General features: G+C 42.5%; 1 protein-coding gene across 3 annotated transcripts in view; it reads left to right on the forward strand.

Annotated features, from left to right (window-relative positions):
- ARHGEF37 (Rho guanine nucleotide exchange factor 37) overlaps positions 1–26,241 on the forward strand; it is a 246,029-nt gene that overhangs the window by 181,532 nt on the left and 38,256 nt on the right. For all 3 annotated transcript variants that reach the window (XM_085618185.1, XM_085618184.1, XM_085618186.1), the window contains exon 6: positions 9,975–10,105. In XM_085618185.1, the coding sequence (XP_085474311.1) occupies positions 9,975–10,105 (131 nt within the window). The remainder of the gene's footprint in view (positions 1–9,974; positions 10,106–26,241) is intronic.

Here is a 26,241-nt window from a genome sequence, read left to right on the forward strand (position 1 = left end):
TGGATGTTGTGAGTCCAGCACACACAGGGTGCTCACCCCTTTCCTATTATTCTTTAATACACTCTAATCTTCTTAGTAGATGGAGTAACAATTCCTTCTTCAAGGAGGTTTCCAGTAACTAAATATTTCAAAATATTCTTTGGAAGACCCAAGCGCAGTTGCCTCTTCCAGAGAACAAAGGCAAAGGTCTGGAAGGTTATCCTCTTGCAGCATTCCTGTGACATCACACGCCATGCAATGCCACTTTGAATCTCTCCACTAAATTACACTTGTTCAAAAAGGCCTGGGGCTGCCTTACATACGAGAACACCATCAATTCCCAGCCCACCGTAAATGCCATCCTTTCCGGTGCGTGTGGAGCAGGCAATTCCTTTCCAATCTGTGCCTTATTAACTGCAGCACATGAGCCATAAATAAGCACTGTCTTTTATGACGACCTGGGAACAGTTTGTCCAAACATTCAGTCAATAATTAATTAGAGAAGTCAGCATATCTGGATCGGTGATGTCACCAAAGTCCATGCCCAGAGGCTATAAAGTTGCTGGGCCTGTTTACGAATGGTTTCACGTCATAAAGGCTGCAGGCCAGATGTGCTTTAGGCTGGGCAGCATCCTCGCGCTGCGCTTGGACACTGCCTGTCAAGTGACCCGGCCAATTATGTGCACTGTGATGGATGTACAAATGAATCCATCATTGTGCAAGGAGTCCCAAAAATACTGCCGGGTGATTATTAAGGAGGCCTTCTATGAATACTTGTTAATGGCCGCAAACGCAGAGATGGAGGCCTGGAGGCAACGGCATATGCAGGGCTTTAAATGGGCTGGGTCCTGCTGGTGCTGAGCACCAGCAGTTCTAAAAAGAAGGTGCTGAGACGGGTCCCTATCGGGCGCTCCATTTTTGCCCTCACTCTCTGTGAAAAAATAAATCTTAACTTTGCAGCAGTGCCACCCTTCACTGCCTTTGATGTAACTTCAAAGAGACTCATTATAGTTCTTTCAGAGTCTCATCATTTCAGAGCACAAGAATTTTCAATGTTAAATAAAACAAAGCCATAGTTGTTGCTTATTTATCTTATGCAACTATGAACCATTGACAAAGCCAACAGTCCGGGCTTGTTGTAGTTGGAATGTTACTTGTAATATATATCTGGAAGCAGTGACAGAAGCAGCAAATTACCAGTCAGGCAGCACACTATGCTAAGCACAGGTTTTCAGCTTGCATGTTTTAAGCCACGCCCTTAATTACATTGGCCACGCCCCTTTAAGAGACCCCCCAGTTGTTCCATCCCACTTAAAGCACTGAGCACACGTTTACGCAGGCATATGCTTTAGCAAGATGCACCAGCATCTTTAAGTCAGTGATCGCAATTCTCAAAGGGAACATTCTGTAACAGGATCAGAGGGAAGCGTACAGTTGTCTCTGTAACTGACCTGTCAGCATCTTGATGCCTGAAGCTGCCAGTTGCATGGTGGGAGCTGTCCCTAGCAGACCACTTCAGTTGTCAGTAACCTTTCAGTGCAGCTGTAAACCAGATATATATATATATATATATATATATATATATATATATATATATATATATATATATATATATATATATATATATATTCACTTAAAAAACCATAGGTTTCACACAAGTTATAGTTAGCTGTACATTTTACTCGTAAAAAACCAATGAAATTCCACGTTATAGTTAGATCAGGTAACTATAACTTGCGCGACCGCAATCCACAATGTGTCATTTGAGATGTCATCATTGATGTGATTGAGTGATGTCACTGACCATGTCATGAGTGATGTAATATGTGACATCATCAGCAGTGGATTGCGGTCGCGCAAGTTATAGTTACCTGATCTAACTATAACGTGGAATTTCATTGGTTTTTTATGAGTAAAATGTACAGCTAACTATAACTTGTGTGAAACCTATGGTTTTTTAAGTGAATTTGCAAGGTTCTTTAAATGCTAATTCCTAACTATACCGTGTGTGAAACCTATGGTTTTTTCAGTGAATTTGTACGTTTTTTTAAATGCTAAGTTATCTATTTATTGTTAATTTTTGCGCGCACGGTGCACTTTGCGCACCGTGCGCACGTTGTGGGCACTCGGTGCGATTCGCGCACTGAGCGCCCACCTTGCGCATTTCGTACCGTGCACGCCACGCCATTTTTTACAAAATATCAATTGTTTTTTTCTCCCTTGGGGGTCCTTAGATTTATATATTAAATGTGATTGTTAATTTTTTTTATTTTTTTTATTTTTTTTACCGTACGCGTACGGTAAGCTTACCGTACGCGCAATCCCCGATTTTTAAAAACAATTATTAAATTTATTTTTCATACTTTTTGATCCTTTGTGAACCCCCTGACGAACGCTAGGGGGTCTGCAACTCTCTTCGTTGCCCCCTTTTCATGTTATCAACCTTTGTTTTTCAGTGCGAGAGACAGAAAATGGCGGCCAATACTTCCTGGTTTCGACCGATTCGAATGTTTACTTTGATCTAACAACCAATCAGAATCGCTCTCGCGCACGTTACCGTACGCGTACGGTAAGCTTACCGTAAGCGCACGGAGCGCGCTTACAGATATATATATTGATTTAAATGCTATTTTCTCAGAAACTACTGAACAGATTTACACCAGACCTACAAAGGGCACTTCCTTGACCTGCGGACTACCTCTCTGCCAAATTACAAGTAATTCTGTTCAGCCGTTCGGGCTGTAGCTGTGTCTAAAGGTCCTATGGAAAAATGCATGGGGAAAACGCGTTTTGGGACCCCCCTTTTTTCTCAGCCCCCGCTTGACAAATCGCCCCGAGACTTTCAGGGTAGGAGCGGAGCGGAGCGTAGCGCCCCATTAGTTTTGAGAATTTCGCGAGGATTCGTCGACCGGCGCCAAAGTTATTCCAAATAGAATGTTGCGGATTTCCTATGGAAACAGGGTCCTAACTATAACTATCTACTGGCGACCGCCAGTAGATATATATATATATATATATATATATATATGATCAAGGCTCCTGTGTGAGCTGAAATGCAGTTACATATATATGTGTGAATGTGTGTGTGTGTGTGTATATGTATGTATGTATATATATATATATAGATATTCACTAAAAAAACATAGGTTTCACACACGTTATAGTTAGGAATTAGCATTTAAAAAACCTTGCAAATTCACTGAAAAAACAATAGGTTTCATACATGTTATAGTTAGCTGGACATTTCACTCGTAAAAAACCATTGAAATTCCCCCGTTATAGTTAGTTCAGCTAACTATAACTCGTGCGACCGCAATCCACTGCTGATGACGTCACATATTACATCACTGTATTCACTAAGATACTGTTAATAAGTTATTTATACAATTAATTTTACAAAAAAAACCATCCATTTAGACACTTATTTACCCATTTATTCTTCCATTAACCTTTAGATATACATTTATAAAAAATATTTATTTTTCAGAAAAACACATATTCACTGGATGATGTCATCAGTGATGTCATCAGTGATGTCATTTGAGATGTCATCAGTGATGTCATGATTGATGTCACTGACCATGTCATGAGTGATGTAATATGTGACGTCATCAGCAGTGGATTGCGGTCGCTCGAGTTATAGTTAGCTGAACTAACTATAACGGGGGAATTTCAATGGTTTTTTACGAGTGAAATGTCCAGCTAACTATAACAAGTGTGAAACCTATGGTTTTTTCAGTGAATTTGCAAGGTTTTTTAAATGATAATTCCTAACTAAAACGCGTGTGAAACCTATGGTTTTTTTAGTGAATTTGTAAGATTTTTTAAATGCTAATTTATGTATGTATTATATTTTTTATATATTTATTTTACAATAAACTACCTATGTATATAGTTATAGATTGACTGTATCCTTTAATATGGAATGGCTCAGCTCTTTTACTTTGAATTTGGATAAAGTTGAACAGCATAGTTAATATCATCTATAAACTTATAAACAGTTTAAAATGGTTTTTTTTCTTTTTTAATAAACCCCGCGATTTTTTGGAAAAAAAAATAAAAAAATTTTTTCACCCTTCGGTGTCCTTCAGGGACCCCCTGACAAAGGCTAGGGAGTCAGGAACTCTCTACCCTGCCCCCTTTTCACGTTCTCCACCTTTCGTTTTCACTGTCACACACAAAATGGCGTCCGACACTTCCTGATTTCGACCGATTCGAATGTTGACTGACATCTAACCACCAATCAGAATTACGCTTGCGCACATTTGGTGCGCGCACCGTGCGCGCATATAGATATTTATGTACTTTTAACTGCAATTTTCTCAGGAACTACTGAACAGATTGACACCATATATGCAAAAGACACATGCCTGACCTGAGGACTACCTCTTTGCCAAATTTCAAGTAATTCTGTTCAGCCGTTCGGGCTGTACCTTCGACTAAAGGTCCTATGGGAAAATGCATGGGGAAAACGCGTTTTGGGACCCCCCTTTTTTCTCAGCCCCCGCTTGACGAATCACCCCGAGACTTTCAGGGTAGGAGCTGAGCGGAGCGCCCCATTAGTTTTGAAAATTTCACGAAGATAAGTCAACCGGCGCCAAAGTTATTCAAAATAGAATTTTCAGATTTCCTATGGGAACTCCGTCCTAACTATAACTATCTACTGGCGACCGCCAGTAGATATATATATATATATATATATATATATATATATATATATCACAGAAAGCATACTCTACAGATTTCACTCCAGGTGAAAAAGAGAGAGACGTATTCAAGGCTCTGGCAGGTAGATGTTTATTAAACAAGCTCCCCTCTGTGACGCGTTTCGAGCACACTGTGCCCTTGATCACACAGAAAATACAGCGTCTGCCATTGTTTTAAAGTAGCAAAGTGAATCACATGACCTTCACCTACAGACATTGAAAAAACACTCCGCTGCTCTTCAAAATTAAACATTCGTATTTGACAGATGTCAGAGTTGACATGGCAATTCTCTTTGTAATTTGTGTTATTTTGTTCTTTTGTTGTTTGTTTGTTATTTTGTAAACCGCATAAATGCTTCAAAGTGCAAAATAGCAAATTAAATAAATATATAAATATTGATAACTACATCTCTTCATCTGCACACTTTGTAAAAAAAAAAAAATATTTTTATAAATATATGTATAAATCATGTTCTGTTCTCACTGTGGAATAGATCTTAGGACCCGAATACATAAATAATTAAAATACCAATGAATATGTAAACAGATAATAGTGCAAAATATAGCAATATGTGCAAAGTCTGCAAATCTGGGTCACAAGTATCCCTACTATCACGTAGGAGTAAAATTTCCTCCTCCTGACAAACAAACTTTTTCTATCTGCATCAATGCATAACAAGTATTGCCAATTGAACATCGTCCCCAACTCAATTTTGCGGGCTCAAGTTACTAAAAAATGTCTGGATGGATTCCTCTAGGTGCTATAAAAAGTGGTTTGGAATAAAGTGCTAAAGTGCTCCTACAAAAAATATAAATCAAAAATAATATTTTTTGATTTTTTTTCACCTATGTGTACTCATGTATTATATAAAACAAAACACCTCACTAACATTGCTATAAAAATACCCTACTGTGCAAGTAATAATGGTATAAAATACGGGAATTTTTTTTATTTTGCTCAGCTTTCATGCTAATACCTGTAGCTCAATGATTCAGTTAAAACAGTTTTGATTGGTTCATGTACACATATCCGATCTCATTTAATTCTAAAATACGAAACATCCAATCTGCATTTGTTATAAACATTAAATCATTACCACTGATTTGCTATACTGTAAATGACCCTCTCCTAGCGTGCTCATAAATAGTTGTACATGTCTTCAGTAGTATTCAACCCATTAGGACTTTTAATATTCAGCTCTAAAATCATGCGGGTCTCTAATTTTCTCAGGAGCTTTTCTCTTTTGCCTCCCGTTCTCAGGGGGGCCACGGCATGGTTAACATATTATGTGAGGCATTTCAGTTCATTGTCATGTACAGATTTGAAATGCCTGGCGACCGGATAAGCATTATCGTTGTCCACGATCGCTCTGAGATGCTGCAAAATTCTGACGTGCTTAGTGCTGCCCACATAACGCAAGCCACAGGTGCACGTCAGAACATACACAGCATACTCAGCTCTGCAACCATAGTTTCCTTTGATCGCGACACTGGTATCAGAGAAAGGAGTATTGTAATGGGTTGTGTTAATGCAGAACTTGCAAGCTCAGTAAGATGAGCATTTGTGGAAACCTGATTTAGGTTTGAGCCATGTGTTGGCCACGCCGAGTTCAGGGCTCATTCTCACCAGTTGGCTCCTCATAGATCTAGATTTTCTATACGTGATGGTAGGTGTCTCAGGCAGTCTACTACCCAGAACTCCACCCGTAAGCACAATAGGCCAATTATTTTTAATGATCGACTTTATTTTTCTCTCTTGATTACTGAATGTAGTAATGAGGCGGGGGCTCTCTTCTTCATTATTCTCAGTTGTTTCTTTTGGAGCCAGTAGAGACTCTCTGGGCCTGTCATATGCCTTACTCGGTGCCCTAGAGAGGATTGATTTACTATACTCTCTCTCTTTAAGTCTCCCTATCATTTCTTTGGAGCACTTTTCATATTCTTGTTGTGAGCTAAATATACGTTTGAGTCTTAGTAACTCGCCAAACGGAATGCTCTCAATGAGATGTCTAGGATGTCCACTACTAGCGTGAAGTATACTATTCCCCGCTGTAGCTTTTCTGAACAGTGTTGTTTCTAGAGTGTGGTTGTTTATTGGCACTTGTACATCCAAAAAGTCTACTCTCACTTTACTTATATTGAATGTAAAGTTTAGGTTGCTGGAATTGTTATTCAATGTAGTCACAAATTCTCGTGAGCTCACCACACACAGAAAATATCATTTATAAACCTTAACCAATGATGTGCATGGTGTATATTTGGTGTTTTTCTCAGGACCTGTTCCTCCCACCAGCCAACCTGCCAGCATGCGTAGCTGCGGGAGAAACAGGATCCCATAGCCACACCCCTTTTTTGCTTCCAGGTTTCTTTGTCAAACATGAAGAAATTGTTATTAACCCCTTCGCCGCGGCAGGAATTACGCCGTGGCGCTGGGGGGGTTTGGGGGCAGGTGCGGTGGCCCTGTGCTCGTGACGGAACCACTCCGTCACGAGCCACGGGTGAGCTGTGCTCATGATGGAATGGTTCTGTCACGTCTAAGCCCACTGCGCTAATCGCCCGCACAGGCGGGGAATTAGCGCCGCGTGGGCAGAGCGGCCGCCAACGGCCGCAGCATGACGGAACCACTCCGTCATGAGCACACGGCACCCGTGGCTCATGACGGAGTGGTTCCGTCATGAGCAGGGAAGGGGTTAAGACACCAGGCAGTCAATTCACATAACATTTTGTTATGGCCATAATATTTGCATGGTCTTTTTTCCAAAAAGTACTTGACAGCCTTTAATCCTGCTTAATGATTAATGCTGGTGTACAGCGACTCAATGTCCAATGTCAGTAGACACCAGCCTTCTTCCCATTTGACAGTATTTAGCTTGTTTAGAAAATCCCCAGTGTCTTTTACATAGCTAGGAAGGCTCTTGACAAAGTCCTGCAGATAATAATCAATATATTGGGAGATATGTTCACCAACGCTATTAATCGCAGAAATAATTGGTCTACCAGGTGTCGGGGAGACCAATTTGTGCACCTTGGGAATTAAGTATAAGATAGGAAATACTGGATTCTCAATGTGAATGTAATCAAATTCTATGGATGAAAACAAACCTTCCCTTTTGTATTGACACAGTAGTTTTTTTTTAACATTTCTTTAGCTCCCTTGTACTCAGTTCCATTCGATCTTTGAGATATATATATATATATATATATATATATATATATATTCACTGAAAAAACCATAGGTTTCAGACATGTTATAGTTAGCGGAAATTTTACTGATAAAAAACCAATGAAATTCCCCCGTTATAGTTAGTGCAGGCAACTATAACTCACGCGACCGCAATCCTCTGCTGATGCTAATACTGTATTTAGACACTTATTTGCCCATGTCTTCTTCCATAAATTTTTAGCTATACATATATTAGAAATATTTTTTTTTCATAAAGACACATATGTCATCAGCAGAAGATTGCGGTTGCGTGAGTTATAGTTGCCTGCACTAACTATAACGGGGGAATTTCATTGGTTTTTTATCAGTAAAATTTCCGCTAACTATAACGTGTGTGAAACCTATGGTTTTTTCAGTGAATTTGCAAGGTTTTTTAAATGCTAAGTTACTTTACGCCATTCGTGGCGTGCACGCCCACTTAACGCAGTTCGTTCCGTGCGCGCACGGTGCGCTTCGCGCACCGTGCGCGCACAGTGAGAACGCGGTGCGCTTCGCGCACCGCGCGCCCACTTTACGCAGTTAGTGCCATACACGCAAGGTGGGCACGCAGTGCGCTACGCGCACCGCATGCCCACGTTACGCACCGTGCGCACATGGAGGACATATTATGCGCTTCCTTGTGATAGGTAATCTGTTAAATTTAATTTGTAACTGATGACAATAATATGCCATGCACAGAGAGTGTTTTTTTTTTTATTAAAATTTTTAGCGTAAGCGCACCGTACGCGTACGGTAAGCGTAATCGGCGAAATTTTCAAAAAATAAAAATTTACCGTTTTTGGCCTTTGAGGACTCAACTAACATGGCTATGTGCATGGGCGCTGTCTAAACAGCCCCTTTATATGTTTTTTGCGTTTATTTACAGCCCCCCCTCAGAGTGCGAGAGAGAAAATGGCGGCCGCCGCTTCCTGGTTTCGACCGATTCGAATGGTTACTTAGATGTAACAGCCAATCAGAATCGCGCTCGCGCACGCCACCGTACGCGTACGGTAAGCTTACGGTAAGCGTACCGTAAGCTGGCTCAGATATATATATTGATTTAAAGGCTATTTTCTCAGAATCTACTGAACAGATTTACACCAAACCTACAAAAGGCACTTCCTTGACCTGAGGACTACCTCTCTGCCAAATTTCTAGTAATTCTGTTCAGCCGTTCCGGCTGTAGCCTTGTCTAAAGGTCCTATGGAAAAATGCATGGGAAAAACGCGTTTTGGGACCCCCCTTTTATCTCAGCCCCCGCTTGACGAATCCCCCTGAGACTTTCAGGGTAGGAGCGGAGCGTAGCGCCCCACCTATTTTGAGAAATTCGCGAGGATTCGTCGACCGGCGCCAAAGTTATTCAAAATAGAATGTTGCGGATTTCCTATGGAAAAGGGGTCCTAACTATAACTACCTACTGGCGACCGCCAGTAGGTAATATATATATATATATATATCCTTGTGAGTTGCAGGGAAGCTAAAGTCCCCAACATGTCAAAGTTTGAATGGAGTGCTACTGGCCCAAGATGCACACAGATGTGGTGATGTGGACACACACCAAAATGGTAGTGTCAAGGGAGGTTGGAATATATTTCGATTGGATGTAAACTAAGGGTGAGGCTTGATCTCGAAGAGAGATGAGTAGTGGACAGAGCATTTTCCAAAAAGAATGAGATTAAGGGAGGTAGATATCTCTCAGGTGGAGGCTTAGTCCCTATATGGAATGTCCATTTGTCATTTCTGCTGTGATGTCATTTTATTGATAGCATATTACCCCCCAAATAAAAATCTGTGTATGTGCTGTCATAATTTTTAATTGTTTATGTTGCACAAGATACATACTCAACATAGTAATTAAGTCAGAATAATGGTGTCTGTGGGATGGAGATGATGAAATGTGTCCAGCTGCCGATGGTGTGTCTGAGTACTAGGTGTACATACATATTGTAGTCACCCATGCAATAGGAGAACGTGTTAACATGTTGTTTGCTTATATTCAGTTTGAAATTGTTTTTGAACTTCCTGTGCCCCCCCCCCCCTTTGGTTCAACCATCAATTTGTCTTTCTTCCATTTCATCTGAGATCAGCTACCAAGTATGTGAAGAAGGAGCAGCTTACCCTGATGGACAGAGTGTCCAGGATCAACACACACAGCCTCACCAAGAAGACTGCCCGCCTGAGCCAAATGCTGAAGCACGAGGCTGGGATTGTGCAACGGGTGAGTGCTGCAGGTGGAAAGAAATGTAAACAGTTGTTGTGCTGCAAGCAATCAGAGCCACCAAAGGGGTGGAACCAGTGGTGGAACAAAAGTCCCCGCTGTACGGCAGGGCCACAAGTTCCATGGGGCGCACCAGCACTGGCAGGCCCCTGGCCAGAGAGCTTCGGACTTGGTCTGTAGGGTGGGTGGCCCCCTGCAAGCACTTTGACGGGGGGAGCCTCAAGTTTTGTTACGCCACCTGGTGGGATAAAGCTAAGTCTATTTTGCTGTAGATACAACCATGACAGTGACAGGTGACAGTGATACGTCTGCCCCACTACAGGAAGGGTAGGGCTTGGTCTAGCTTATCTTTCCACAGATGGGGCTGTAGATAATGAGGGCTATCCTGATATCAGTACTGCAGCTGGGGGCCACAGCACGGGTTGGAAATGGCTAGTTTTGTTCTGCCTTGGGTGAGAGCCATAGGAGTGGAGGGGTGTGATCGCTGCTCTCCAGGTGAGGCTTAGGTACGCAGAAGAGGTGGAACTTGAACAGCTCTACTTTGCATCATTTTATAAATTATATTTACAAATCAAGGTACTGGCCCATAGGTAACAGCCTGTTGTGCAGAAGGGGAGGAAGGACATTGTAAAACTAGAAGAGTTGGCATACAACTGAAGAGATATTTTGTGTTTTTTTTCTTTTTTATGATACTGCATAACAGAGCGGGGGCAATCAAATATCTGGGCGCAAAATTTCTTAAATCAAATAGTCAACAAAAATTAGCAAAGCCAATAGTTTGGGATTTTATATTTTGAAAATGTCTACTCAAAACAAAACATGGGTGAAATGTCTCACACAAGAACCCAGTTTTATTATTTAGAAAACATGGAAAAAATGCAGCAGTAAAAGCTTCCTACAACCAGATAAAAGGGACAAGGGCCACATCAGTGTAGCCTTCCTTCACGTACTTTCAAGATGTGCACAAAAGAGAGAACATCTCCAGGCTTACCATTAACAAATAGGGCAGAAGAAGGGATGGCACCCTGGGGGGATTTGCGACTGCGGAGTTTGGCAAGAGAGAGAGCAGAGTGATGCCTAGTGGGAAAGAAAGGCACTGTTGTGCACACATTCTGTGATGAAAAAAAGACAAAATGGGGTGGGTACCAATGTTCCCTCTAATTTCTTTCCTCTGTGTGCGGCAGTGGAGGGTCTCTGTGCGCTGCAACCATGGCTATGTGCGCCAGGAACCACACCGCGCGTGTGCGCGGCACCAAATGTCACTCAGAACGTTTACTTTAATAAGTGAAAAGATGGTGCATTTTCACACATACAGTGCCACAATAAGTGTCTTAAGGGCAGTTTCCAAATTGGATAAACACGCCATGACATGACTTGGTTACACAGGCAAGTACACTTCAAGTTTAGATAAGCACAAGACTTAAACGGTGGTACCATCATAAGATTTTAATAAATATTCTTAACTTGAGCAGTGTTAATTGGGTGGGGAAATGTTGGGAACCTATACAATATCACATAAATAATAAGGGAGACATGTCAAGTGGCATCACTAGAGGGGTGACAGGGTTGCTTCTCACGGCGATCTTTTGCATTTTTCCAGTGGTGATAAACTTGATCTAGGTCAACTTTCCTGTTCAGGAGGTAGGCCTTTGTCCTCATCAGCATATCCAAATGCTTCTGCTCTAGTCTATTCCTCAATTTACTCTTGATAGTATTCATGAGGCTGAATCCTCGTTCACAATCTGCACTAGATGCTTGAAACGTTGCGCAGACATCAACAAGCTGAGACACCACACTATACTGAGCAGCATTGCGTACAGTGAAATTCACCATGTCTTGAAAGGTGGTAAATAACCCACCCTTTACATGTTCTGCCACCACATATTTATAGTCTCTGTATTGTCGAACAACATCTTCTGGTGATTCGCAATCACCCAGGACCAAGACATTTTTATACTTTTCTACAAGTCTTTGTATATTCTCAGTCCCAAAATCAAAATGTGATTGTGCGGCCATTGCCTGGATTTCAAAACTTGCCCATTCTTTAGCTCATCTTCAGGGAACCTTTTTTGCATGTGCTCACAAAGAAGGGAAACAAAAGACAAAATAGGCCCACTGTCAAACTCTTGCCTTTCCTTGTACAACACCATCAGATCTCTTACATTGCTGCTCCAAAAGACAGTGTCCCCCACATACTGTTGCTTAACTTGGCCAATCTTTGCTCTTGCATACTGTACAGCTTCAACAGCAGTCGGAGAACTTTTTTGGAATAGTTTGCACAAAGATGCAAATTCACCCAGAATGTCATTAAGTACTGCAATTGAAATATGGTAGTTGGAGTTTGATAGCTTTTTATAACAATATTTAGCAACTGGATCATTCTACTCAACTTTCTCATGCTCAAAGTACTTAAGAACAGCCTCGTAATTACGAATTAGTGCACCAACAGCAAAATGCCTTGAAAGCCACCGGACTTCATTCAGTGGTCGAAAAGAGACCACTTCACATTCAGTGACCGATGCAATTTCATCCAGCTTGGACTTCCTTGCAGGAGATCTGGAGAACACAGGGTAGACAGTCCTCAATAATGTCTCCATCTCTTTAACCATTGGAACCCTTTTCCAGGCATCATCAAATCTTCTCGATTGGAGACACAATGCTGCTCAACTAGATGAGGTATGGATTGTTTAAGGCGAGCAGCAACACCATTATTCTTACCCAGCATCACGGACGCACCATCAGATGTGAACATGACCATTTTCATAAGGTCCAGTTCATTGGCAGTGTAGAAATCTTTCACAGCAGTAGTGATAGCCTCAGCATTACAACTAGTCAGCTTCACTATGCCCCCAAACTGTGTTTTGTGCTCTGTTGATGTTACTGGTCGGAACTTGAAGTACAGGATGAGCATTTTTGAAACAGAAATATCAGTGCTCTCATCCATTATCAATGTGTGATACAAAGCGTTACGAAGTTCTGCCATAGCTTCACAGTGTATCACGCTATTGATGGCCTCAAGGAACTCAAAGGCATAGTTCTTGCTCCTCCAGCTGTCTGGTATCTTGACATACAAAGCTAGGTGGTCATGGATGTCTTGTACAGATAACATTGAAGTATTCATCTTGACTGCCAGCAACACGTTGTTGATGAGAAACTTTATCTCTTCAGGCACAGATCTTTGGCGTTCAACTACTTCCATTCTATTTGCTTTGTCAGTGGCAGTTTCTGTCAGCATTGCCCGCACTCCATAACCAAACCTGGCAGCAGCACTTCTGTTTCTCAAGATCACCATGGCAGACTCGTGTACTTTGCTAAGTAGATGGCGTTTCATGTAATCCAGTTTCCAGCCATCACTCCATTTCTTCCCTGTGGAAAAGTCCCCAACAATCTTGGCTTCGGCACATGCTTTGCAAATCAAGCCTACGTCTGGACTGTATTTGAAAAGTTCCCCGAGTTGCACGCGAACCTTGCTTCGTGATTTCTGCGTCTCAGCCTCCACAATTTCCTTCATCCACTCTTCCTTGAATACAAGGCAACATTTCTTCCTTTGTGGTTAAGCACTGCACTCTCCCAAAGTGACAGCTTTGCGCGTGAACATTTCCGTGCCCGCCGGATTGAACCTGCTGTGCCACAAAGCCTGCAAGATAAGGGAACATGGCTTACGTTGACGCCTAGCTCATGAATGCAATCCTTTATACTACAATGATCAAGATGCACCACAGTTTAACTCTACCAAACAATTACCTCTTCTGCTTGAACTCACGTACGCCTGTGTGAATGTATGGGGTTCTGGATGCGAAGCCTGCAACAGAAGAAAACATGGGTAAGTATATTCTACTACAATGATCAAGATGCACCAGAGTTTAACTCTACCAAACAATTATCTCTTCTGCTTGAACTCACGTACGCCTGTGTGAATGTATGGGGTTGTGGTTCCGAAGCCTGCAACAGAAGAAAACATGGGTAAGTATATTATACTACAAGGATCAAGATGCACCACAGTTTAACTCTACCAAACAATTACCTCTTCTGCTTGAACTCACGTACGCCTGTGTGAATGTATGGGGTTGTGGCTCCGAAGCCTGCAACAGAAGAAAACATGGGTAAGTATATTATACTACAATGATCAAGATGCACCACAGTTTAACTCTACCAAACAATTACCTCTTCTGCTTGAACTCACGTACGCCTGTGTGAATGTATGGGGTTGTGGCTGCGAAGCCTGCAACAGGAGAAAACATGGGTAAGTATATTATACTACAATGAGCAAGATGCACCACAGTTTAACTCTACCAAACAATTACCTCTTCTTCTTGAACTCACGTACGCCTGTGTGAATGTATGGGCTTGTGGCTGCGAAGCCTGCAACAGGAGAAAACATGGGTAAGTATATTATACTACAATGATCAAGATGCACCACAGTTTAACTCTACCAAACAATTACCTCTTCTGCTTGAACTCACGTACGCCAGTTTAAATATGTGGGCTTCTGGCAGCGAAACCGGCAACAGAAGATGCACTACTTTAACTCTAGCAAACAATTACCTGTTTGTTCTGCTTGTACTCCCGTCTGCCTGGGCAATTGTATTCGTAGTACGGTCTCCCACACCTGCAAAAGAAAAGGGGTGCAGATTGTGATTCTATTTACCCAGCAACCCCCAACCCAACGAGGAACGTACACAGAATTACCTTGTCTTTGTGGGTACTCGCACCTGACCACTCATTTTCAAATACCTTACAGACTGGAAACCTGCAAATGAAGACAAGATAGTCAGCAAACGCTTGAAGAATCACAAACTATGAATGGGACCGGTCTAAAGACCCCAATAGAAAAAATGACCAAATAATTACCTGGGATTGCAGTCCAGGACAAACAGGCGTGTGCCAATGTGTTTCATTATTAGTATGATGTAAGCAGTACAAGAGTAATTCGAAAAAAATAAACACATGGGCACACAAAAACAAACTCTAATTACTAATGATTTTAGTATTTTATATTGGAAGAGTTTGCCAAAAACGGGAACATGTAATGGGAAGGTTGGTGCTGCATCTCGGTGATTAACTTTTAAATAGTTAGTTTTCTTTCACAGTACAAGGCTCCTGCCAGGGCCAGAGTGGTTTCAGACCAGTCCCCATACAGTGCACACTAAGTGCAGTGAGTGGCCTCTCCCCCCAAGAAAATTAGGAATCAATGGTGCATTCTACAACACATGTATCATTATATATTGACTTTTATTAGCTTTTAAGGAATAGTAAATGACAATCTTACAATGCACCAGCCTACAACAATCTTTGTTGGTATTCCTCAAAGATTCCCTTAATATCACCCTTCAACGGTGCCTCTCATTTCTCTGTCACATGTATTTCATTTGTTTTATAGCATCTCCCATACCAGTGGTTCCCAAACTTTTCACTCCTGAGGACCCCCATTGAGTCACTACGGGCAGCCGGGGCCCCCCAGGCAATTTGTAAGATTTAAATGTCAAACATTAAAACTAATTCGAAGAAGAAAAAAAACCATACGTGTGTGCATCAAACATATACTAGACTTAAATTACTAAAGATTTTAGTACTTTTATATTAAAATATTTGCAAAAAGAAACAAATCCTAATGGGAAGGTTGGTGCTGCATCTCGCGACTATGTTTCCATTGTTTGGTTTTAGTTCACAGCCTGGGGCTCCTGCTCCTGCCAAGGCTGGACTTTACATCACACACATACAGAGAGAAAGAATCATACGTCCGTAAATCAGTGACTAGAAAATGTTACATAAGGCAAAGGGAACTACAAGGTGTAGAATTCACAAGTCATCCATACTAGTAGGCATTTTGTAAGAGTGCTTGGTATGGAGAGCACAAACTCAGGATTCAGAACATAACACAGGGGTTCACATTGAGTTTACTAATAAGGATTTATTTCTAACCAAACAAACCTTTTTAGCAGCATCGGGTTAATGAAAGACTGTGAAAAAGCATAACTAACTAGCTTGCACCATGCGTTTGCTTGCTGCTCTTTGATGTCAGTTCATAGCTCACTGTGCTAAATGCGATTGGAACTTGTGAACTGCATAATAACAAAAGAGTCTCTGTTGCAAAAGTATGAACTGACTGAGCTATGCACAAAACAATACACTGTTTTTTTCAAAATGCGTGGTACACATTTTTTGCAGCAGGCATATTAACAATCTGGGCTTCCTGAGATGACTCAAAGCTGCCACTGGACAAATGTCATTCATACTGGTAGGCATTTTTAAAGAGTGCTTGTCTGGAAAAGCAACAATTCAGGATTCGGAACATAACACAATGGTTAGCATTGACTTTCACAATAAATATGCATTTCCACCCAAACCACCCCCTTTAGCAGCATCAGAATAATGAAAGACAGGGAAAATCATAAATTACTAATTTGTACCATGCAGTGTGTAAGCAGATCTTTGATGACAGTTTTTAGGTCACTGTGCTAGATTATGATTGTCTCTTATGAGCTGCAGAGTAACAAGAGAATCTATGTGACAAAAGGAGTAACCAACTGACCTATGCACATAAAAGACATGGTATGCGTTATTTGCAGCAGGTATATTAACACTCTATGCTACATGAGATGATTGAAACCTGCCCTATACCTCCCCATTTGTCCGTCTACCCCTCCACCCCCACTTACTACTGTCCCACTGCTTTTTTTTTTTCCTGCTGCATCACTGCTGTCCCTTCGTTGACTCCCATGTATAAAACATGACACGTCAATGAGACGTACATTTTTTTAGAACAGACATGGCGCTGGCAGCAGGCTGGCACACTCTCCCAAAAGATGGCAAAAAGTGCTTTTCAGCCACAGAGCGTGACCTGAAAATGGGTCAGTGTACAGACGAAGTCACCGGACATACAACTTAACACCATGCAAGAGCTGCCAGGAAAACAAACAAACAGTTTTATTGGTAGACAGCAGAGTCTACCAAGAAATCTGACACGGGAGGCAACATCTAACTAGCTGTAAAAAAGCAACACGCAAATACTGGTACATGGTAGGAGTACCTGTGTGCGACATCTTGCAGGTATTGGAGCGCTTTAAATAAACACCGTCTTTACATTACATTACATATTCAGGCACAGGGAGATTAAGTGATTTGCCCACAATCACAGGATGTGGGCGCGACCTCGAGGCTCGAACTCTGGCCTCTGGCCCCAAAGTTGCTGCCTGAAATAGTCCCTGCACCCGCTTTACTAACAAAAAGAGTAGATCCAGTTTCAAAATACAGTGTGTACTTTCTGAAAGTACACGCTGTGTTTTTAAACTGGCTCTACCCTTATCAAAGTCCAACACTTTTCCCTATGTGGTAAAGTTAGGAATGGGAATAGTAATGTTGAATCCTCCAAAGTTCAACACTTTCCACAATTCAGTTTAGGGTGGAATGGGAATAGTCAATCTGCCCCCCTTAAAGTCCATCACTTTCCTCAATTTTGACCACCCAAAGATCAACACTTTTCCTAATGTGGGTACATTTGGAGTGGAAATGCTAAATCTGGCACCCCAAACCTCAATGTGGTTAAACTTGGAGTTGAAATAGTAAATTGTAACACTCCGAAATGCAATACTTTCCAAAATGCGGTCAGGGGCTGGAGTAATGAATATGAGACTGTGAGCTGCTTTGCTGGGGGCCCACGAAGGACTACATCACCCAGCGTGCTGTGCCCTGAAGGAAAGGAGGGACTTGCCATCAGCCATCTCTTGCTACAGTGTTTTAAAAGTGCTTAGAGTACTCTGGCGGCGTGGGACTCTGTGAACTGCTTTGCTGGGGTCTCGGGCAAGACTACATTACCCAGCCTGCTGTCCCCGAAAGCAAGAAGGAGCTTGCCACAGCTGCTTTCCAATGCTGCACGTTAAAAGCGCTTAGAGGAATCCCATGGTGCAGGCATTGCCCAGGCAAAGCCTGGGTAAAGGGCAGGCCCGTCCCGAGCCTGTCAGAGAGTGGAGGAGGCTGGGCCACCCCTCCTTCATTTACTCTTCCGTAACCAACTGTGGGTAAGCAAAACTCTCCCCTAATACTGACACTGACCTGGATAGTTGTGAGGCACTATGTAAATGCGCCTCTATCATGTCATATCTCACCTCAGCAGTCGGGGAGCTAATGGAGGAAATAAAATGTGCTATGGGTGAACCTTAGTTTTGGTTGTACGGGGAAGAATGGACATCCGGAGCCTAATTTGGAATCCACCACCGTGGAGTGAGGAGCGAAGAATATAGATAGATGGTGGTACAAAGCCAGCAAGACCCACTACGGGCTGGAGGTAGTTCCAAACCCCATACATCTGGTCAGTCTCCGCTTGGATGTAAAAAGAAAAAGTAGGCCCAAAGACTAGAAGTACTTTTAATTTGGCTCCAGGGGACTCACGTAAGGACTGCGACCTAATTAGTGACCTGACGACTGCTCCTCTCATCACGAATCATGAAGGATCTAATTTTTCTGATACTCAGTTGAAATCTGTTTTAGAACGATAATGTCATAAAGTCAATCTCTAACATCATGAAGGGTTTGTTAGCAAAACAAGGGGCTATAGAATCATCAATTGCCAAATTGAAACAACTAATAGCCGAGAATGGACGGAGGAGGCTGTACTCGGATGTTTTGAGTTCTAAAGGGATAATTAATATCCGCTCCAGTTCTATGTTGCTCCCACTGGCTCTACTCTTTTGTTAGTAAAGCGCCCATGAAGGGGCTTCGATTACCATCCATACTTAAACAAGAGGCCACAATCGTCCCCGCACCGCGCTTTACTAACAAAAGAGTAGAGCCAGTTTAAAAACACAGCGTGTACTTTGGTACACGCTGTGATTTTAAACCGACTCTACTGTTTTGTTAGTAAAGCGCGGGGACGATTCTGGCCTTTTGTTTAAGTATGGATGGTAATCAAAGCCCCTTCACGGGCTGTGATTACCATCAATACATAAACAAAAGGCCACAATCAGTCCCGCGTTCTGCTGCCACACGCCCCCCCCAAGCCGGGACTAGCCGTCCCAAGGCGCCACAAGCCCCCCCCAAGCCGCCAGAAGCCCAGAAGCCCTCAAGCCCCCACAAGCCCCCTTACCTGCACTCTCCACGTCTCCTCGCCGGCACCGCAGAAAAAAGTGCCTGGTTTTCGCGCCGCTCGCTTCTTAAAGCGGCGGCGCGGCCGGCTCCTCTCCGCCAGGACGTCCTGGAATCGTTGTGCGCGCTCCAAATCCGGGAGTGCGCAGTGACGTCGGGGAAGGTGCGCACGCGCACACCTTAAAGGGAACGTAGGTGGGGACCCCAAATTTATAAAGCTAATTTAAAGCTAATTCAGGCAGACGGGGGCATTTTAAAGGTTTATAAGAGATGCACCCTAAAGGTTATAAGCCCGCCTGTAGAAATCTACAAGGTTCAAGCTAGGGGGGCAACTATGTATGGGGCCAAACTTTGGGGACATAGCTTAGTTAATGCCCTCACTATAACAGAAAATAATTTTATGAGACAAATCCTGTGGTTGCCCAAATGTACTCCTTTAACGCCACTAAGGATGGATTTGGGCATCCTTCCTATTGCAGACCTAATTGCTTCACGCCCACTGCTTTATTGGTGACGGCTGTGGAGTACGCCAGAGTTAGGGCATTATAGAGAGGAATTAAAGGCTGTTATGTCCACTCTGGGGGCAGGTAGTATCCCGTGGTTCTCCTTTATCAGAGATTCATTCCGTGCGATAGGAAGGGAGGACCTTTGGTCGGCACCGGAGGAGTCATGCTCAGCTATTTCCAAAAATCCTTGGTTTGTGTACTGAAGGAGTATAAATTGTCACACATTTTACAGACCGCTAACTCTTCTAGTTTAACCTATGGATTTCTGGACATAAAACAGCAATATAAATTGGAGCAGGTGTTGGATTTTATTCAACCACCAACAGCAAAAAAACAGTTTTTGCAATTTAGATATGGGACGCTGCCGCTCCATGCACTTTCCAACAAATGGCCAGGTGCTTCCACCCACCTTTGCCCAGGGTGCATAGTAGAGGAGGAAACTGTAATTCATGTGTTCTTCTTCTTGACATATAAGTTATAAGGTTAAAGTGGGTTACTCAACTGTGTAGGAACCTAGGTATTAGAAATCATAAGGAATCCTACAGGGTTTTAAAATCTGATACTAACCCGGTTTTCGTTGTTGCAATTTCTAAGTTTCTCTTTGCAATGTGGTGTAAGCGAAGGTATCTATTGAAAAACCGTTGTGAGAATTAGTAATACCCGCTCCCCCTTGTCAACTATTGTGACCCTAGTTTTGGCAAAAACCTAGCCTGTAAGCGTAGGTATTTTATCAACCAATTGATACGAGATCTATTAAGACCGGCATTTAATTGGCTGCTACTGTGACTTAGGTTTTAAATAAAAACATAGGCTGTGAATTTTTGAAAAACTTTTTTTAACTTATTTAGTTTAATTTATATTTTTAATGATTGCTTTGCACTGATTATATTTCCCATAGTGATGATTATCATTGTATTCCCCTGTTTCCCAATGAGTGATTATTACTGCTATCTATGCTTGTACTATTTTATAATCAGTGGTTCTTATGACATCGTATTCTTTCTTGATATTAGTTTTAAGTGGTTGTGTATATGTATGTACTTTTATGGCCGCAATAGCCGAAATAAAGTTTCATGAATGAAAGAATGAAAACAGGACACAGGTGCACGGGGTATTCTTTATTCTTCGCTTCCCTACCACATATACAAATGTCCTACAATGGGGCGATCTGGTCCCTGCCTCTGTCTGCAGAACATCGTGTGTGTGTGTTTGTGTGTGTGTCTCCTCCCTTTATGTCCCCTGCCCCACTTGCCAGGAGGTGGTGTCCCATTCCTGCCCCTGCTCAGGGTCTTCCATTCTCCACAGTGCCCTAACATCTTGTCTCCTTCACAACGGAGCCCTCTAAGGACGGTCTGGAGGAGATGGTTTGTGAAGACAAAGACCTGGCAAGGGCACATAAGGAGGAGGCAGACATAGGCAGCTTCAGGCATATTGGAAGGATGCTTGCATTGGCAGGTAATGAGGTGGGAGATGGGTGGGTGGTACCTGGCCTGTAGACAACATCCTCGCCCTGACCTCGGTGTTGAGGATGTGGAATGGGCAGGAGCAGAGGAAGTCCGAGAGGGCCTTGCAACTCTATATAGGCCTCAGTAGTTGTGGTTACAGGACTGTGTAATTACAGGACAGGGGCGGCCGGCAGGGATAGGTGGTGGTAGGGTGGGGGGGGGGGGGGGGAGAACGGTGACAAGGTGTCAAAATATATTAAAAATTAAATTCAACTTAACTCCTCACCTCGTCCTCCCTCGCCACATCTCTCCTCTGCTGGCTAGAACAAGGCACTGGAGGCATCCAGGCTGAAGATCCCTTGAGCCAATCACAATGCTGCATTGCAGCATTGTGATTGGTCTGAGCGCTCAGACTGGGATAGGGAGCCAGGGCATGTTCTCCACCCAGGCTGTAAAGCAGCCTGGGTGGAGAACATGCTAAGTGCGCATGAATGTTTGGCTGGCCCCAGAGGGCCGACCAAACATTCATGCACACTTTAGAGAGTGCAAACCACTCACTCCTCCCCTCCCCTGCTCCGTCAGCAGAGCAGCCCCGTCTGCCTGGCAAAGATGCTGTGCCTGCAAAAGGAAAAAATAAAATGATAATAACTTTTAGTTATTATCATTTTATTTCTCATTCCACTGCCAAAGAGCAGTGGGACGACGCTCCTACACCGTAGCGGAGGAGCTTCCACTGATCCAGGAGCAGATGATGAAGACATAGTAGCCTTTGCTGCATGGGAATAGATTCAGAGCCTCACATGGATAAAGAGGGCAGAAGTCCAGAGTGATCAGAATCCTGCCAAGAGAGGGAATAGAGACGCCCGCAGAAGGAGGAGGGAAGCTGAGAAGAGAAGCTGGGGAGAGGAATGGGCCGTGCAACTGCGGTGTATACTCTGCTCACACCCATTAGATGTATGCACAGTTTAGGGAATGACTTGCAGGTTGAGCGCAGTCAGAACACCCACAGTACACACTTGACAACGCATCAACAGTACATGTTTCTCACGCATAAAGCGAGCAAGGAAAGTAAGGAAATCTGCAATTTCACTTATCTTACAAGCAGAAAGTAGCGTTGGGGGCAAAGGGAGTTGTACATGAATAATCTAGGCTGCACTCTGCTGTGGGTATACCTTTAAAAAGTTGGGAGAAACTGAGCAGACACTTGGGTTGTGGTATATTTTGAGTATAAGTATTATTTCATAGGCATTCTAAAAATGTTATGTATATCCACATTTCAATTAACGAAGAATGAAAGAACACAGGGAAAACATTGATGTCAAATACCATGTATGCCTATGAAACAATACCCATACACAAACTATGATTTAGATGCTAAAGGTAACACAAGACTTCTAAGATAATAGGATGTTTTGTTTATGGTTTTTCTCGCTAATGTTTGTTTATATTGTGTATTCAAAACACAATGTTGTTGTTTAATGTTTTGTTAACCACATGTACATAAGCTTTTTCTGTATATAGACTTCATTGTCTGTTTCTGTTTTGAGTATGCAACAAAGATTCAAAAAAAGTTGAAGAAGAGGTATAAATAAAGTACCAGATCAAATGAAAATAAATAGTTTGGTCTAGCGCTAGTTTAAAGACGCCAAAGGAACACAGGTCCTGGCCTTTCCCCCGTTACACATATTTAATTGTTGCAGCATTCTAATACACCGACATGCATCAGAAAAGGGGTCTCCAACCTTTTGTGTAATAAGAGCTACTTATGTTAAATGAAAATCATTGAGAACTACTGATATTATTAGTGTTGTGATTTTGACCACATCAGACAAGATTATATTAGTGACCACCATGTCAAAGATTACTAGCAGTGATTGCACCAGTGCATCAGGTGTGTTGCCAGCAGTAATGCAAAAAAGGCTTTGCCAATTTGAAATGGCTGTTCATAGGTAATACATGCCAGCCACAGCTGTAGTGCCCCTGGCACAAATGTAATAATATTAGTAATAAGTCTCCGCACATGATTTGTCTCTCAAAAATCTCCTTTAAATGTATTTTGGAAATGCACCCATTTTCTCCAAACATCAGTTTATGAGCTCTGAAAATGCACACGTTTTCGTCAGGACATACACAAATATTTCATACATATGCTAATTTAACCAAGTAAAAAAGTTCCAGTTTAGAAGGCTGGGATGCACACAGAAGAGCTACTGACAGATAGCTGCAGAGCTACCTGTACTCACAAGCTATTCATTGTAGAAGAAAATCCCTAGATGTAGAGACAATTGGCTGTTAATGAATTTTAAAATATTATGAGTACATAACATTCAAATGATATAGAAACTTAAAAAATGAAGATGCAAAAAAAGTTGCAGGTTTGCTCTTTGAACCATTACATAGACCTAATGCTTTTCTCCACAGATAGTCATTTTTTTTATTATACTGTAATATCAGATAGCTTGTGACAATTGTTGAATGGACTACTCTCACAATCTTATCAGTCCATGTGTAATATTTAGTCTTGTTAACTTCTTTCTTTTCATGTCAAACAAGACAAATCTCTCCTGCATATCAATCACCAATGTTTCGGGACTCCATGTGGTTATGAGTCTCCTTCATCAGGACGGTTGATTTTGTGTAATCTGGACATAACAGCCTCAAACTGACATGCATTTCCTTTATGTCATAGAGATTACAATCTGAAAATGTGCAGCATGTCTATTTTGTACAATTGGGCGCAGGTTCTCTTCGTTTCAAATTGCCATCAACTTCGTATCATGCCAAACAGTTGATTGATTTCTCAAAGAACATATATTTCGCTCACATATGTAGTCTGAATGACATTTCTGCTGTGTTGTAATATATTTTCTGTGATGTAGCACTTTTTAAATAAATGTATCTTTTACTGATAATTATAGAGATTTTAGCTTATATAATTAAACATTTTAATTGAATTTGAACTGACTAGAATTGTAACAGTACGTCAGCAAGCAGTTTGCATAAGTGCTCAGCATTTTATATTTTTTTCCTCCTCCAAATGAGCGTTCTCTTGCTTTAACATGCACTGGACGCATGATGTGCTCTATTTGGTAGAGGGAGATTATAAATTGTCCTGTGAATGACTGCCTCATGCAACAGTCTTATAACACCAATGCAATACCTTGCCTGGCACCACCGCGCTAAACCAACAATGATAGTCCAGTGAAAGGTATTGCAACTGTAATGTAAGTGCTGATCACCAGAGATGTGAAGATCAGCGCACACCAGACAGAAAACGTTGCATAGAATTTGCACCCGAAGAGGCAGACATTGACACGACAGCTGTGATGTGGTCAGACTTTTTGAATCTTGTGATGAAAGGGTAATCACTGTGGATTGCTGTTTTTAGATGCCTGAGAGTGTTCTGGAGGAAAGCGGCCATAAAATTATTACAATCAATGTCTGTGATGCAGTGGAAGCATTGAGGGAATTTTGTCAGCTCACTTATCCGCACCAACCACTATATACCAATCGGAAACGTAACTCTAATGATGGGCCCATAAGTCATTATCACTCAGTTAGCAATATTATAGGTCCTCCAATGAATCTTTGGTAGAGATAAAAGGGACTAAGTAATGAAAATTGGAATGCTATTTCTCCACCAGGACCTACAATGAAGAAATACGCTAAACATTAGCCATTATAAACATGTCCAAATAACTTTGTAACTCAGAAATAAAGACAAACACTTTTCTCTTCTATTTAGGGTTTTCTTGTTATTTCATAATCTGAATGGTCAAACATAATTACAGATCAGAATGTCATGACTTGGTTCTCAATAATACGGATTAGTTTCACAATTCTCATAACCTCATTTATGAAGACATCAGAACATCAGATATAGAGGAGTGAGACGGAGAGAAAACTTCAGCGAAACACAGTCCACATGCGTAACAGAAATACTAATGCACAGCGTGCAATTAGTCTGAAAAACTAACCCCACGGCCTTTAGGGAATAGCATGAGCAGCATCACCAGCCGATGATGTGCAAAGTCTCTAGGAAAGTCTCTTAGGATTAGCAGGTTTCGTCAGCTATAGAATCAGGAATCTGCACGACATTCAGCCTACCAGGAACCAGGGACAGGTCACGAATCTTGTGAACATGCCGAGGAACACTTTCCCACAGGAATCTTTATAGTTTGCTACTTACTTTTTTCCGTTAATATGTTGCTTTCTCTCTCTTCAGCAAGCCTCTCTATTGGTTATTCACGATGGTATGACAGTCTACTGACAGTAGCTTTACGACAGGAGCAGCCCGGTGGCAGTGGGCTTGCTCGTAGGAGCGGAGGGCTGCATTTGAGCATCTTAGTGTTTTTTAGCGTGCTGTCACGCCGATCAAAAGCGGCGACACGCACTTGTTTTAAATTGTTTGTCTGCACTGTTAACCTGAACTGAAAATTCACAGGTACCTTTCTTGCTTCTCCTGGGGCCCAGCGAGGCTGGCTGGCAGCTGATTCCACCCCAGGCGCCCAGCGGTAGTGGCCGCCATCTTGGATCGGGCTGGTTCGCCCGACCCCACCCACGCCACTCCCCCCACGCTGCTCCTCTATTTAGGAGTATTCCACAGTCTCCCCAGCGATTGCGAGCAGCCCGGTGGCAGTGGGCTTGCTCGTAGGAGCGGAGGGCTGCATTTGAGCATCTTAGTGTTTTTTAGCGTGCTGTCACGCCGATCAAAAGCGGCGACACGCACTTGTTTTAAATTGTTTGTCTGCACTGTTAACCTGAACTGAAAATTCACAGGTACCTTTCTTGCTTCTCCTGGGGCCCAGCGAGGCTGGCTGGCAGCTGATTCCACCCCAGGCGCCCAGCGGTAGTGGCCGCCATCTTGGATCGGGCTGGTTCGCCCGACCCCACCCACGCCACTCCCCCCACGCTGCTCCTCTATTTAGGAGTATTCCACAGTCTCCCCAGCGATTGCGAGCAGCCCGGTGGCAGTGGGCTTGCTCGTAGGAGCGGAGGGCTGCATTTGAGCATCTTAGTGTTTTTTAGCGTGCTGTCACGCCGATCAAAAGCGGCGACACGCACTTGTTTTAAATTGTTTGTCTGCACTGTTAACCTGAACTGA

Source organism: Triturus cristatus, chromosome 7 (genome assembly GCF_964204655.1).
Source record: "Triturus cristatus chromosome 7, aTriCri1.1, whole genome shotgun sequence".
Taxonomy (NCBI): Eukaryota; Metazoa; Chordata; class Amphibia; order Caudata; family Salamandridae; genus Triturus; species Triturus cristatus.